This window comes from Balaenoptera ricei, chromosome 5, assembly GCF_028023285.1.
Source record: "Balaenoptera ricei isolate mBalRic1 chromosome 5, mBalRic1.hap2, whole genome shotgun sequence".
In the NCBI taxonomy this organism is placed as follows: Eukaryota; Metazoa; Chordata; class Mammalia; order Artiodactyla; family Balaenopteridae; genus Balaenoptera; species Balaenoptera ricei.
This window is the reverse complement of record NC_082643.1, coordinates 33,708,328-33,725,965: the sequence shown is the minus strand read 5'-3', so window position 1 is coordinate 33,725,965 and position 17,638 is coordinate 33,708,328. Positions and strand designations below refer to the sequence as shown.

Genomic DNA, 17,638 nt, shown 5'->3' with positions numbered 1-17,638 from the left:
TGAGTTTTTCTGAAGGTAGGCATTGTGATTCCTCTCTTCCACAAGAAGCGAGAATTGGGATCTCAGAGGAACAAGCAGCAGCACAGGGTACTGTCAAAATCTGGAACCTGGCACCTTTGGAGAATGAAAGTTAACTCCTGAGTCACTGGTGGCTGAGTTTGACGGACCACTCACTTTCCTTGTGTTGCTTTAAATCCTTTTAAATAGCACATAGTGGCCTTTTAAATAATACACTACATATATCTTAGTCTGCGCCTTTTTAGTATTGCTGCTTCTAAAATTATAGAAAATAGCCAAAGATAAAGTTTAGGCTTTATCTTAAATCTGCTTATGTTCCCTTTGTTGATATTAAAATCATTGGCAGTATTTGTAAGTGGAATATTCTTCATAAGAGAAATGTGAAAGAATTAGCTAAAACATTTGGATAGACATTTGCCCCTCTCTTTGTGCTTTTTATTGGAATGCATGGCTAAAAATGGTTTAGGGTATAAGCAAATTTTGATTCTAGATGCTGAGCTCCTAATAGCTTTTAAATTTATACAGTTTTTGTTTAGCTGTCAAAACATTTAATTATATCATACCCAAAGGTGTAAAGCTGTCAAATAAATCCGAGTTTAGGCATAAACATTTGCTAAGTTACATGTGCTACTACACCATAGTTGTTCCTGGGCAGCTTGTGAACCTGTTTAAGGGGGAGGGGTGTGTCTAGGAACATTAACTCAGCAGGTACAGAACAACATTGGCCCAATGAATTGATGATTACTTGTAAAACAGCAGGTAGTAATTCCCCCAGTCTTTGTAATTCCCCTCTTTGTAAAATAAAGCAGACTAGAGAGTGTGGTGGATTCTTTGGCTCAATTTGCACTGTAAGAAAGCTGTCTTTTTGCAAAAATATGTATTCTTTCTTTCCTTGACTTAACATTATTCTTTTTTTGTTTTCTCTTCAAAAGCAAATGTACACCATTTGTACTTTATATCCTTCTCCCCTACTCAGGGGTCTCTTTTATAGGAATAATGATCCCAATGGATTTTATAAAGGAAGTATTGACACTGATCAACGATTATTATAAATTTAAAGTTTTCTGTGTAAAACATTTTTTCCAGCTTTATTGAGTATGATTGACAAATAAAAAATGTATATATTTAAGATGTACATATGATGGAAAATATTTTTAGAGAAAGAAAAATTTTTAATTTTTTAAAATTATTCTTATCTAGTTATTTCATAAATAACAATTTTTGGTATTTGATGACATTATTTGGAGGTAGATTGTTAGCATTAATACTAATGCAGACTTCACTAATGCCAAATTCACTGAGAGGTTGGGGAGTAAAGTAAATTAGTTCTACTTTGAAGCTTTTATTTTCTTCCCCTTTCAAAATGAATGGGAAGGCCCTTGAATGAAAGCTGCTTTTCATTAGTGCTACCAAATGCCTACTTGAAAGAGTTGAGTTCTAACTGAACACCCACACAAGAGAAAGGGAAAGCTTCCTTTTTCTACTGGAGGACCATCAGCTAAATAGCTCTTGGCTTCTCTTTTCCAATCAGGTGGTTTCACATCAGAGTTAATTACTCCAGTCATTTATTCTAATCACCCTCCTCTTATGGCTAGCTGCATTCTGTCATGGGGTGGCATCGTTTGAAGCCAGTTAAGTTTGAAAACCACTGCAGGGTACTTGAGACTCATTAGTGAGGCCTATCCATGCCTGGCTTTGGATTTGCTCCCTGATTAACTCTGGATCTCTCTGCCTTGCTCCCTCCTCCCGCCATCCACCAGCCCCCACTCGTCAATGCAGTTGCTCTAAAGAGGAATGTTTCAATTAACTCTTGCCTTGCTGTTTGTCTTTTCACCTACATATTTAAGAAAAATTTAAATGCTTACATTGCTAATAATATATTTGATAGATTTTGACCTTATAACTGCATCCTTTGAGTTGAATTTAACTGAAACTGTAGATATTCTATAAAGAAGAGTTATAATTTTGAACAACAAGGGAGGAAAATGGTGGTCGTTCAGAATGAATGCATCTATGTCTCGATCCAATTCTCCTAACCTAATAAAGGTAGTGGTTCCAACTCTGGTTTTATAGTACTCTAGTGTGTCTTACCAGCTTATAGAAAAGGTCCCCTGAAAAGCTTAAAAAAAGTCTCAAAACAGTTTGATGTTTGACATTTTTATTATTATAGTAGTTTAATTTAAAAGTGTTTGCCAAGTGGCACATTTAAGAGATACTAAAATCACATAGACAAATAATATTTATGCTATACTTCTTGAAAAATAAAAGAAAAATGTGTAGTCAGTGCCCTGAGTAGATAGTTTGAGACAGTGTTATTGCATGAAAGTATTTAAAACATTTTCTAAAAATTAACAAAAACATGTATCGAATTTGGTAGTTAATTGAAAGTGTTTATTTAAATAGGAAATAAGAGAAATTTTCTCCTTTCTTTTTGCACGGTAGTTTGATTTAAGGAAATCAAATAGTTTATGTGTCAAAACAAAATATGATACACATTAAAATATATGAAATCACATTTTTTAAGTTGCTAATGTTTAGCAGAATGAACTCTTATTGTTAATTCTCAGAGCAAAGTAGTTTAATGGATTGCTTCTTTATTGAGGGTCTTTGGACTTAGCAATTAACAAATATGTTGGTATTCTCTGTCTTGCTCTAAAGGCTGATTTTTAAAATCTCCTAATGAATATACAGTTAAATTAGTGAAAAAGAGGCCTAGAATATAATTTCTTATTTACCTCTATAAATATTTATTGAGTGTTTACTGTGTGCTCAGTTCCAAGAATGAGATATAATCTCTGCCGTCTAGGAATTCAGCTACTAGTGAGCAAGGTAGAAAAATAAACTATAATACAAGGTGAAAGTGTTAGTTTTGAAAGGCAGGTGTAAAGGTGAAAACCAGTTGAAAGAACAATAAAATCTGTAAATAAAGCCTTCGGGTTGACATGGCACATCAGATTTAGTGTATACTCAGCAATACTTAATACTAGTGTCACCAAATGGTATATGTGAAACCCATTAAAAATAATTCTTGGTATGAAATGGTTTCATATTTTTAGAAGTTTCCTAATGCAGCTTTGGCATATACCATTCTATTTCAGAATTTTTCAAAAAGATGTGTACTGACATGGCTTCAGGAGTCCGATTTGGGTTCTGACATTTACTAGCTGTGTGATATTAGTCTATTTACTTAGCATTCTTAGCCTCATTTGTAAAAGAATTTTTTTAAATGTAGTGCTTATCTCATAAGATTACTGTGAAGATTAAAGAAAATAATCCATGTAAGACATTTAGCGTAAAACCGGGCACATTATACGCAGTCACTAAATGTTAAGTGCCGATGTTATTGTTATTATAGTGTTGTTTAGTTGGTCAGTGAATTTCTTCCAGGTTGACCTTCAGATCCATTTTCCTTGCATAATATGTTGTCTTTCTAGAGGCTTTGTCGAGGTTATGAATGACTTTATTTGCATCCATCTTCCTGATATTGTTCAAGAGAAAATAAAATATGAAAGATGATACTGTAATATCCACTTCACTTTTTCTTCTTTCCATGTAATCAGCCTACCTTAAATTTGATTGTATGGTTAGCAAACTGTAGACAAATCATTTGTAATGGCTTGTAATCACAGAAATTCTGCACATTTTCTAAAACTCTGCCAAATTAGCACAGTATCAACTGGATAAAGTTTCTATGGTCAATTTCATGCTTCTTATACAACGCTTTAAGATCTTAGTCCCTCAGCATGGATGCTGAATTGTGCTAAATCACAAGAATTTCTTAAATGCCATTCATTCATTCAACAGACGTTTATTTAGGGGCCTGCTGGGTAATTGGGTCTGTGATCACAAAATTGGAAGAATATGACACCTGCCCTTTGGGGCTGTCATTACGAAGATCAAACAGACATGGCAGTAACTAATTAGGGAAATAGATTAAGTGATGTGTTTATTTATTCATTCAACAAATATTTTGTGAATGCCTACTACTTATTAGTCTTTGGGAATATAGCAATGAGAAAGACAGCATAGTGTCTACCCTTTTGCACCATTTTGTTTAGTGAGGGAGATGGATAATAAATAAGAAACTAAACAAATAAATATATAACTTGTGATAATATATAACAAAAAATATAATACTTGTGGCATGTACCATTAAGGAAAATCTAGGCTACCATTAAAGCATTCAATATTTTATTCGTTTGTGTGTATATACTTTTTTTAATATTAATTTTTATTGAGATATAATTGACATATAACATTATATTACTTTCAGTTGCACAACAAAATGATTCAATATTTGCATATTTGTGAAATGATCACAAATCTAGTTAACAGTTGTCACCATGCATAGTTATAATTGGTTTTTTTTAACTCCGAAACGGAAAGGAAATGCCTTATGTTGCTTCCTTGGGAAGGTTGGGCAAGGCTTAACCAAGGAAGCTACACTTGATCTTAGTCTTTAAGAATGAGTAGTAGTTTGCCAGGGAGGGAGCAAGATGACGGAAAGGGCATTACAGAGATACAAAGCAGTGTGAACAAAGATCTTGATGTTGTTACAGTACAGTACACACCCTCAACTTAACTCAGGAGGTGGCGTGCAGTATGTGTGTAAAGAGAGCTGTGAGTGACACCTGTGGAGGGAGAAGACTGGAGGCATATTATATGAACATTCCTTAGTGTCTTGTAAGTCAGATGGGCTTTTTCTTTGGGGTAGTGGTGCCCAAAACGTGGTTGCCAGACCAGGAGCTTCAGTCTTACCTAAGGACTTGTTAAAAAGGCAAATCTTGGGCTCAGCTCCAGACCTACAGAAACAGAAACTCTCTGGGTGGGAGCCCAGCAATCTGTGTTTTAACAAGTCCTCCAGGTGATCTTAGTGGCTGTTCAAGTTGGATATCCACTGCTTTAGAGAAAGGAGAACCATTGAAAAGTTTTAAGGAGAGTCATGAATTGGTCAGGTTTTAGATAGGAATTGAATGGAGGGAGGGGATTTTAGAGAGAAAGAGAACAGTTTGGATAGTGTTAGAATAATTGAGCCAAAAAATAATGAAGCATGGAACCAAACATAGTCATAGTGGAAGGAAAAGAAGGAATGAATTTGAAAGATACTTTGGAGGCTTATTTTCTTAGTAGATAATATTTTGGAGGGAGAGGAAAAAGGAGCAGCCAAGATGACTGCCCCATTTCTGAATTGGCTGAGTGGATGAAGGTCTCCTTCCATAATCAGAAAAGCAAGCAAGAAAGCAAGTTTAAGAGGAAAAATTCTTCATTATTTTTTTGATATATTAGGTTTGAGTTACCTGAGGCAGAGCAAAAGAAGTAGTCTAATTTGACATTTTGGACTTGAAACTCTGGAGATGGTCATAATAGTCGGTTGAGGTAGCTGAAGTCTGGCTCATCTGGTCTGAGTTATATTAGAAACAAGGGCTTGGGACTGAGTTGCGAGGAGAACGAACACTGAAGATGTCGACAGAGGAAAAAGACCTTCCATTAAAAAGTGAGAAGGAGAATCAGAAATGCAGAAAGAAAATCTGGAGGGACGTTAGCAAGGAAGCTTAGAGAAGATAGAGTTAGAACCATAAATGCCGTAATGCAGAGAGGGGAAGTGTTAAGCATCCATAGGTTTCAGACAGATGGAGGTGGTCATCTTAGCAAAAACATTTTCAGTGGTGTAACTGTGATAGAAAGATGAGAGGTTAGTTAAGAAGTGAAAGTGAGGTAAGGAAGCATAAATAACGAATTTACTTGAATCTCTCAAAAGGTTTAGATTGTTGATCTCATATTGCCTGTGTATTCATAACTACATAAAAATAATTAAACAAGACTGACCCTATTTACTAGTCATTATTACATTGATAATTTCGAAAGAATCAGACCTACAATTTAGAGAATCATAGACTGTTATTATAGATGTTATGGGATTTCTAAGAGTGGGCAAACAGGCTAGTTTCATGTGCTGCCAAAATGAGGTGATTTTTATGAGGTTTATGAATGCATCCGTGTTGTCTACAGGTTTCATGTATCTGACTTTCATCAAACGTTGTGTTTCCTATACTAAATCGTAGTCTGTGGCTATATGTTAGTTCTTAAAGTACATAGCTGATACAGCTGAGTAGATAATATGTAAGAATTCTAACCAAGGACTTTTAAGGATTGAGAGTTTACAGATGATATCATAATTAGTAAAATTAGCCCTTTACCTTTGTTGTTAGAGGAGTCATAGTGCCATGTTTTGAATGCTGCCACATTTCTTCAGATATTTGTAAATGGCTGAAGAATATACATTGCAGAATATCGTGTCTGTTTAACAAGTGAAGATGTTATATTTCTGCTCTCATGTCCTAAGATATAGCCGTTCTTCCTGGCACTGAGAATTGTAATGACCACTTCAAAATTGCATCAAAGGTCACTTTATAGTCTGCTGCAGGTGTTTCGTGCTTTGTAAGGTTTATCTTTATTTTCAGCAGGAGAAGCTGTATATTTTAAAGTGTTAAATATTGCTAATCCCTGAATTCTATCTTTTATAAAAATACTGTAAAAATCTGAATGCAGATTCAGTATTTGGAACTGAATAAAGCTTTACTGCCCAATGTTTTAACCACTAGTCATGTGTGACTATTGATCACTTGAAATGTGGCTAGTCTGAGTTGAGATGTACTGTATGTTGTAAGTGTAAAATATATACCAGATTTCTAAGATTTAATACAAAATAACTTAATATTGATTATATGTTTAAATGATATTTTTGATTATAGTACATTAAAATTAATTTTTCCTATTTTTAAAAATGTGGCTACTAGAACATTTTAAACTCCATATTTGGCTTGTATTATATTCCTACTGGGCATCACTGGTATAAAGTCTGGTGATTATTTTTTACCCAGAATTTTTTGGCTTAGAAATCTCAGTATTGAACATGAACATATTTTAATATTGAAACAGTATACAAACTTCTGTTATAGTTATCAGACTTAGATCCAAGAAAGGCTTAGGGTTAATTCAAATCTATAAAAGAAAGTTCAAAATATATTTTTTTAAAGATTTAATTTTATTTATTTTTGCCTGCGTTGGGTCTTAGTTGCTGCGTGCGGGCTTTCTCTAGTTGCGGCGAGCGGGGGCTACTCTTTGTTGCGGTGCGCTGGCTTCTGCTCCTTGCGGTGGCTTCTCTTGTTGTGGAGCACGGGCTCTAGACACACAGGCTCGGTAGTTGTGGCACGCGGGCTCTAGAGCACAGACTCAGTAGTTGTGGCGCACGGGCTTAGTTGCTTCGTGGCATGTGGGGTCTTCCCGGACCAGGGATCGAACCTGTGTCCCCTGCATTGGCAGGCGGATTCTTATCCACTGCGCCACCAGGCAAGTCCCTAAAGTTCAAAATATTAATGCTAAGTTCAAAACTGAATTAATCTTTTACCATGTAAACTCTTCCTTATCCAGTATAATCAAGGTCCAAACTTGAAATCTGGGTGTCATCCTTCCCCTCTCACATTGGTAATCAGTTGGTGGTATAAGTAATAACATATCTTAAATCTTTCTGAAATCTGTCCCCTCTTCTTCATTCCCACTGCTTCTTTCTTGATTGGGGTTCTCAGTGCCTCTCACATAAGCTATTGTAATCATCTTAGAGATGACTTTGCCTCCCTACCCTCTCTCCAAAGGAATATCTGATCTCCTTAGCCCTAGAATCTAGCATAGAACAGAACTTATAGTAAGCACTCAATAAAGGTTTGTTGATTGAATGGATGACAGAGCTGCTGATATTAATCAAAAGTTGCAGAATGAAAAAAGACTTTTAGCCCTACGTAATATACACATATACAATTGGGCACACAAAGTAAGTGCAGATGTAATTCTCTGGCTGAACTTGTCAGTGCTTTAAAACTGACATTTGTTGTCATATTGTTCAACAACATGAATGCATATTCAACATTTGCATTCATATTCTTTAGTTCAAGTTTTTCTTTATTGGTTATTCTTGGAAGTGGTGATATAATAAGCGTTCTATTTTGCCAAGGATTTTGATTTGCCAACGTAAATTTGTGGCAGTCAGTCCAGAGAATCATTGGTGCCATGAAGACAGCTCCTTGTTTTTATCTGGAGTCCCTGTGGGATTAAACTACATCTGGCAATAAGTAGGGATGCTGGTCTGGGCATCTTCAAAGGCAAGAGACTGCTAGTATTTATCAGATCTACGTGGATAAGCAAATGGGAAGGGATTAAATTTTTTTGGTTTTGTTTTCCTTCTTTTAATAACTGACTATAAAATTAAAACTTCCAGAAGTTCATACAGCAAATTAATACATTTTTCTACGGTTGTTGAAGAGGAAACCTGTTCTTTTTTTCTATACCTAGGCAGATAACTAAGAATTTTAGATTAGTATTTTATTTACTTAAGCATATATTTTTTATAACTACTTTATCTCAGAGAGCATAACAGCAGTATACAATGCTCAAAATTAATTTTCTACGGATACTTTACTAATTCTTTTTAAAGGGTTGAGCATTTAGTACCGTGGTTTAAAACATTTTAACATCTGTGTGTATTTGGACATCATGATTGGCATTTGGAGGCTTCTCTTACCATTTATCTATGTGGGAAAGTTTATCCAGAATTTCTTTCTGAGGAAAATCTTGAATCTGTCTTAGGGAAGACCACTCCCCCTTCCAAGTGAAGGTGAGCTTGCCTTCCATAGAGACTTGTTTCTGTCTTTCCTTTCACATTTTTAAGAGATTATTAGTCCTGTGACTCAGTTTAGATGTTGTTGAAGCATGTGGCTCTACATTTACTGGCAAAATAAAATGGCTGCATTCCAGGTACTTGTCATGGAACGTAATCTAGAATTTACCATTCCAAGCCTCACCTAAGAGAAAATGTTTATGCAGGATTGCCTGAAGAATATGTAGTCTCTTCATTTGTCCATACTCTAAATCTATCCCAGGATTAAGTCAGTCCCTCCGAGAGTCACATACCTGGATTCCATCATATTGCCAAGGGAGGAATTTCTTATCTTAGGAATAGAAATAATGTGTTTTTCTAGGCCATCTGGTTTGTTTTTACATTATAGTCACTTTTGACTCTTGTAAGTGTTCGTGTTTCTTTCTTTATGTTGCCTGCTAGAAAGCTTAATGTCAAATACATGGCACACCTCTAACAAGTCTATAGAATTTCATGGCATAATTTTTATGTACTTCTTACCCATTTTTGCATTGTCTTACTTCTCTTATGTTAGATTTATTTTATCTTGATGCATATGCATCATATCTATCCTTTAATTATAGTTGTTCTCTATCGTTCCTTATTAGATTTTTTTTAAAAGCTCCATCTCCCTATGTGTGTTACACTATAACTAGTTTAACATATCTGTATATTGTGAATTCCTAGATTTTAGATTAAGAGTGACCTAAGGTTGAAATGTTAATTAAATGTTTTAATGTTCTGTAGCTCTAAAGAAAATAGTTGGATAAAATGTCAGCATGTAGGACTATTTTAAACATTAGAAAAAAAATCATCTCTCTGAAAAGGAGGGTAATTGTGCAAGTTTGCCTAATCCTTTTGATCTTGGCACACAGCAATACAGACTTCAGTTGAGATTAAAACTATGAATTTCAAAGGAAACATGGCCTTCAGTGTGTAAAATATATAACAGCTGGTTGACTACTCCATTTAAAACGACACAATAACAATCGTAGACAGAATGAGTCTCCTGCCAAAAGATGCACGAGTGCTTGATGGTTATTATCAAGATATGATACTAACTCACACTTTTCTTTAGTAATAGTATAAATGTAGAAATGAACAGTGTGCTGCTGGCTCCAAAATCTCTCTTCTGCCCAACAGTTCAAGGGCAGTTTAGAAGTACAGAACTCCTTTAGTGATTTCTCTATCTGCCTTTCAGCCCGTACTTCAGTGTGTTGTTGACTAAATTTCATTTTTTTAAACTGTCAGATAAAATTTTTATTCTTAGCATCCCACAATTTTTTCCTAAATCCTTGATCCTCCTTTTTTTCCCCCTTGACATTCATGAATTATTGTTCTTAATGTCACAGCTTCACACATAGTTAAACTTTTTTTTAAGCCCCCAAAGTTAAACTTTTCTTTGTAAATAATATAAAATTTGTTTAACATTTTTGTTCTATGTTTATATTAAGGTAAATATCTGAATTCAGAAGCATTTTTGTGATGCATTTGTAATCAGTATGGGAGAATGTTAAGCTCATGTTAGTAGATTATAGTTCATGAACTACTTCAGTATTTTCACTGTTGTGTTTCACCTGAACAAGTAATCCTTAAATAGGTTAATTAATGCATTTTTTTTAAAAAACGGGGATTAATGTGGATTTGTCATGTCTGGAAAAATCCCATTTGGAAAGCATATTTACATTTTGAATTTGTATCTGTCCAGTATGAAAAAAACGATTTTTCTCTGACCTTTGTTTCTCGAAGAATTTGATATAACAGCAATTTTTCTTTTCTATTTTTTCAATCTATTTCAAAAAAGGAAATTATAGGTAAATTAAAAATTTGCTGAGGTTACTTGGATTCATCACAAATTCAGAGCCAGCATTTAAGGAGTTAATGTATCTTATTAGGGGGACAGGAAATCTGGCAACTATTGCAGAAACTAGACCTAATGGTGCACACAAACAATTTGTCAGTCTTCTTAAATGTGAATAGCTTTCCGCAAAGTGGCTGCTTTTGCTTTGTTTGAACAGGCTAAACTTTTCCTTTTTGGACTTTAAATCTTAGAAGTGAAATGTGATCCACATATTCAATCAAAATCATTTAATTCAAAGCATATTTTGATTGGAACAAAGTTGACATGGAAAGAAACTCTAGAATAAAAAAGTTGAAAGGACTTTATATCATATATTTAGCAGGAAAATTTGAAACAGTTCTAATTAGGCTGAAAAAAACAGCTTTCTTCAATGTAAATTACAAAGGTCATATATCAATGTTAAGGAAACATTACCACTAGTGTTTGAAATCCAGCATATGCAAACATAACAGACCAGTTCATTTTAAATCTGTGTGTGTGTGTGTGTGTGTGTGTGTGTGTGTGTGTGTGTTATAAGAAGGCCTTATTACATGTTTTTAAAATGAAAAATACTTAAAATTCCAAGTTTATAATATTATATATAACATTTTTGCCAATCCAAACATTAACTCCTTTGAAACTTATTACTATCTACACTCAAATGAATTAAGACTCTTAATTATATGTACAAAAAGTTACAAAACTAATTTTTATAGTTTCTTCCATTAAAATATGATTAAATACATCTTATAATTAAATGCATATCAAGTCAAGAGGATTAGTCAGTGATTTTTCTTATTTGAAGCTTATAGCTATGGCATTTTGTATCTTGGAATTGAACTGGACCTTCTCAAAGCCTGGGAATGGAAGTAGTAGTATGGGGTGCAGAAGCCTATTTCTTTCTGGTTATATAATTATTTCTGTACTTAAAAGTTTGTCAATAATATTTGATTTATTTATTTGATTTTTTGTAAAAATTATTTATCCTATAGATTTCAATAGCTTTTATTTAGTTGCTTTTTTAAAATGGCATGGTATGAGAAGATTTAGCAAAAGTGTAACTAAATATTAGCATCAATCTGGGAATTACAAGTATGAGAAACACAAATAATACACAATTAAGGTTTCCTGGTCTTGAGGTAAACAATTATCTAATAATTTCTTTTGTTAATTGAAATTAGTTTTCTTGATTTTATGTAATTTTTACATTAGAGGAAATATGATTTTTTGAAGATACAAGGAAATTACTAGAGTATTTCTAAAGCATGCATAGATTACTGAACACATGATTAATGCTTTTTATTTTACAATTTTTATTCTCAAATAGCTTAGAATTTCTTGGAAAAAGCAAACGATTTCTACATGTTATCATATTATTTGACTCCACTATAAGAGGCAACAATAATTTTATATAACATTTTTTATTAATAAATAATTCATTTCCTTAATGGGTTAGTTTCAGGAAGACGTAGATTGCGATCTTTCAATGAGATTTATTGTTAGACACATATTCATATATGTTATAATTATTTCTGACACAGGGCTACACAAATGAGTTATTTATGAATAATTTACTATTTTCTTTATAATATTAAACCTTTAATTTGTTGATGTTCTGCATGTGGGCCAAACAAATGAAAGTTACTAATAAGTGTTTGTATTTGACATCTGTATACTGTACTTTTTAGCATATCTCAAGTGTTTTAGTCTCTGCTTAATAGATCTCATTAAAAAAACAGATATCAGCCCCAAGACAGTTTGTCAAGACTAATATGGGTCCCCCTGGATTGGATTGACAATTCGTGTGAGGCTTCATATGATTGTCTTTTCGTAGTCTTATTTGAACCTTAACAATTGAATGTTAGTCATTGATTTATTTTATAATAACTCAGATGAGTTGAATATTATTGTATTGTGTTGGACATTTTAGTGGATTTTCTTTTTTACAAATTTTACTCAGAGCACACATTGGATGTAAATGATGTATCTAGCCTGCTAGGGGAGTACTAACAATTGATCGGTTAGGTTTGATAGCAGCATGGGAAGAATGTTTCTATCCCCTAGCTGCAAACCGTATTTAACTCCAGTCCTAATGAGGACTGTCTGTCCTAAAGGCTTTGAAAAATCTCAGATGCTTAGCATTCCACTGGCATGTTTTTATTTTTTTGTGACTGAAAATGTGCATATAAATAAGTATTTATATAAAGAGTATTTTTTAAAATCTTAACGTATGAAAGGGGAATTAAAGAATTTTTAATTTATGTTTTTGAATCTCAAAAACAGAAGTTATAAAATGTATTCCCAGGGTTTTCCATTTTGAATTATTTGTATTTTTTTACCGTCAACAATTTCCTGCAGCTTGTTCTTACCTATTCCGTCAAGTCTTTAGTAAGTGCATTTGTTTATTATCATATATATACTTTTGGTTAGGCAATTGCCATTCACTGGTATCAAAACGATGTTAAAGTCCTGAACTGACTTTGTATTAAATGATTTTTAAACTTTTGGCAATTCCTGTATATCCATGGCAGTTGTTCTTGTGGGTCCCTTTTTAAAGCTCTGATAATATTGCAAGAAATGATTGAAGACTGCTGAGATTTTTAGTTTAGTTTTTTAGAATGTATTTAAAGTTTATTCCTTAAAGTAACATGTTTATCAACCTCTGGAAGAGATTTTGCCAATAATTCGGTGAATTACTGGTCAACCCCTTAAGGACTAACCAAGTGTAACAGGGTAAGGGGAGGGATGAACCATGGCACTATGGTGACTTCTGCATGCGTGCTTGTGGCATAATGTGAGCATCGTGTCTGTCATTTCAGCATTTTTGCTTAACACTTTGATGTGGTGTCAAGATGTAAAGGTTTAAGCATCTAAATCTAACCAACTTCACCATTTTGAATGTGCATAAAGAAGTAATCAACATTAGGAAGACTCACAATTCTTTGTTTGATGACACATAAAATAAAATTGCCCTAGTTTTTAGAGCTTTAATATTGAGAAAATTCATTTGTACTTTGTCATTTGCTGAGCCTTCTGGAATTTTATAGCCTCAAATCACAATACCACGGACACTCAGGAGACTCCTGACTGTTTTATCTTATTAAACAATTTTGAAATCATTAATTTTTAATTAGCTTAGATGCAGGGTTTCTTTTTATCATTTCAATAGTGTGTGTGTATATGAACTAAACTTTTTTTATTTAAACTACTGGCGAGAGTATTATTTACATAAATAAGTGTAGGTCCTTTCTTAAGAGTATATACTGTGAGTTTGCTTCATATAGTCACACATTTTTGTAGACCCAGAGATATTACATGCTAATCTATTATAGTAGAGCTTTTCAGCTGTTTATTAACTCAGATTTTGAACAACTAAAAAGAACGTAAGCTCAAAGATATGTATAGGTCCTTCCCTGATTGAAAGTTCTAATTAAGTGAATTGGAGAAAATTAACTGAAATTAGCTGTCAGAAAGTCACATTTAAATGAGTGATGAGCTAGTCTGGCAGTAAACATTTAAATGATATAAATTGCCATTTAAGTGTATGGTTTAATGTTTGTCATGCATTAATGTGACATGAGACTGCAGTGACAATCAAGCAGCTTGCTCTAATTTGAACATATTTAGGGCTTTTGTGTAGAGTGCGCTGCTCACAAATTAAGACAATTGCTGTTTTTATGTGTCTCTTTAAACATGTCCTCCAGCCCCACCCCCTCACCCCCATCACTACCCAAGACCTAAGTTAATGAAACAAACATATCATTTTTTGTGTGCAACTTGCATTAATAGTTCCTGGATTTTCAGATTAATTTTAAATCCATGTGCTTAAAATAGGACTTTCCTGAAAGTTATTACAAGCCCTTCTCTTCTTATTTCAAATAAAATATGAAGCAGTTTTGTGCTCTCTTAGCTGTTTACTAAATTTATAAATATAAAGAGTTTTATAAGAGATGTTTTAAACAGTGACTTTTACAATTGAAACTAAATAAATATTTTTAAGGCATATTTCAATTCAGGTATACTTTGGAATATGAGAATTGCCTAGAGTTTTATTTATAGAATTATTTTTTATACTTTATGATATGTGATATATTATGAAGCCATGTTAAATATTATTAGTTAAAGGGAATATATGATTTGAATTTAGCCATAAACAATTTTCTTCTTCATAGGCAGTTGTTTTAATAAAGCACATATCTACACAAGCGTACACCTGTGAACTAATAGGAACGTCTTTTGTCACGAGATGATTTATATCTCATTGGTTGCTTGCTATAGAAGTTAGTCAATTTTGTTTTAAAACCAACAGATTTCTTTTTATAATATTGAAAACGTAGCAGCAAGCCACACCAAAAATACATCACAGTCATACACTTATGACTCTAAAAATAAGAATTTCAGTGAGATACATTACCTGATACAACTTGGTATGCTTCAAATTAAGCTTCACAGTTTGAGTTTGTGATTTGAGTAACATTATTTATTGATACACTAGTCCATAATGCTAAGCTTTTATGTTGGAATAATTTTTAACAACATTAAATAAGTATGAATACTTTTCTAAAAATTAGAAGTCTCTGCTCATTAAAACTCTTTAGGATTTTTAACGTTATTAAGTTCAGCAAACATTTATTGGTACCTATTGTGTTTTAGGGTACAGTGCTTGGAACTGGGAATGTCATGATGAATTGGAAGTGGATCTTGAACCCAGCATTTCTATTGAAAACTTGATTATGTTCATTCATTATTTATTGGACACTTATGTTAATAGCATCAAATATTTGGTCTGATTTGATACTAGTACCTAGAATAATAATTCAGTAATTATAAGTATCCCTCCCAAGATCTGATCTGTTGTCATAAAAACTCAGTTGAAATAACTAAATAATTTGGTTACAGTTGTTACAGTAGACAAAATGTTTTAATTCTAGAAAAATTATAAATATTTCAAGTGAATAGTCAATGTTTAATATTTTCACATTTGCTGTCCCAAAGTAACCTTTACATTGTATGACCTCCTTTCTTTGAAACGTAAGTTGAGTACCTGTCAGGCCCTGAGTTACGAACGTGACCGAGATAGATCCAGCCCTGGTCCTCCAGTGCTCACAGTACAAGTAGACTAATACTGAAATCTAAGCAGTCGATTGTAGTTCAGTGTAACACGTGCTGCAAAGTCTCTGTAAAAATGGAGGACAAATTCTGGTGGAAAATAGGACATCAGAATAAGTCTGTTCACAGTCAATTTAGAGGTAAACTTTACTGCTTGTTCTAAATTCCTCTATATATTTTAAAAACAGAATTCAGCATAATAATAAGATCTACACCTTTTTTTTCAGGCTCTGGAGAGTGAATTTGTTTCCTGCCAGCTTCACCAATGGATTGATCTCATTTTTGGCTATAAACAGCAAGGGCCGGAGGCTGTTCGAGCCCTCAATGTGTTCTATTACCTGACCTATGAAGGAGCTGTCAATCTGAATTCAATAACTGATCCTGTATTGAGAGAGGTAAGTTATCTGACTGGGTCTAACAGGTATCTCTAGACCAGAAGCTATTAGATCTCATCTTCCCCATGCTTTCATTTTACTGATAATGAAACTGAAACCAGATGGGTAAAGTACCCTAAAGCAGGATAACCTTTAAGTTAGTGACCTAGCTGGGACTTGAACCCAGAACTTCCCTCCAACAAAATGTTTGACTCAATATAAGATGAGAGCTTTTTCAATTTGAACCCATTAAGGGATCAATAATCATATTTCTAATTTTTATAACTTTGAAGGCTACTCACTAATTTAAAGAACTAGGAAAATAATAATTCATTAAAGAAATAGGATTATCAGCATAAATCTATTTAAATGTGATAAAACCCATATTTATATATGATACATAAGTACGTGTATAACCATATAGAAGTTAATAATAAGAATGAAGTCTATAACTTTCCTACATCATCAAACTTGGTGTTGGATGTTACTGAGACTTGTTTTATCTTTGTCATTGATTTTCTTAAGTAAAACACTCAAAACATGGTTTTGACAAATACAATATTCACCAAAAACTCTGCATATAGCCTTGCTTTTTTTTTTTAAGTATTTTAATTTAATTATACATCCTCCAGCTAACATACATCATATACAAAGATGTATGTATGTTCATGGAATTGAACAGATAACACCTTACACATCTGTACTATTTTAGAAGAGAACTTTATTAAAGAAACCAGGGAGTTTTGATTCATAGGGAAAGTTGTATATCACTGTAAAGGGAACATCGTTTGCAGTAAGTAAGATTTGTCGTTTTTCACCATCACTTGATGTATTTCTTTATAATTCTACTTATGACCTGATCACGTTGACAGTATATGAAAGTACATATTTAAATATATTTGCTAACATATATTATCACCTGGTTTATGTGCTAGATAAAGAAGGTTAATACACAAACAAAAGCACTGTGCACTCGATGCACATTTATCTTAAATTGCACAGGTTTTGAATTGCTGTGTTTCATTTTATTTTAGAACTGGATCAGGTGAACGCTAAAAGACTCTTCCAGTTTTTCAGTTCTTTGAAAATGTTCCTTTCAGGGGGCATTTTATTTTATTAGAGCAACAACTGACTGCATGACACAAAATATGCATAAGTTCCGTGTATGAAATTGAGGTTGGAGCAAACATGCAAATGGTGTTAACATAATTTCATTGTTAGAATAGAATTGAATAGGCCCATTTACTTTCTTTTTTACTGTTTTAACAATATTTGAACAGTGGTTCTATTAATGTCCATAATTACTCTTCAAATATACCACCTGGTTCTGTTTTTTTGGGTTCCCTTGTAGTAATTATCCCTATCTCTACTTAGCTTTTATATGCATGGAATCAATATAGATTTGATTTTGTCATGTGCTGTTTTACTTAACATACCAGCATATATTATTTTATGTTGCTATAAAATCTGTGTAGTTTTAATTTTGAAATTCCATAATATTCTGTAGAGTTGCTATGAAAATGTACTTAATACCATTTCTCCCAATGTGGGATCCTATTTTTTTTTAAGACTTGTCTATTGGTGTGTCCAAGTCGATATAGTGATACT

At 33.2% G+C, this 17,638-nt stretch overlaps 1 protein-coding gene across 3 annotated transcripts in view; it reads left to right on the top strand.

Annotated features, from left to right (window-relative positions):
- LRBA (LPS responsive beige-like anchor protein) overlaps positions 1–17,638 on the top strand; it is a 737,360-nt gene that overhangs the window by 645,558 nt on the left and 74,164 nt on the right. For all 3 annotated transcript variants that reach the window (XM_059922597.1, XM_059922598.1, XM_059922596.1), the window contains exon 48: positions 15,884–16,051. In XM_059922597.1, the coding sequence (XP_059778580.1) occupies positions 15,884–16,051 (168 nt within the window). The remainder of the gene's footprint in view (positions 1–15,883; positions 16,052–17,638) is intronic.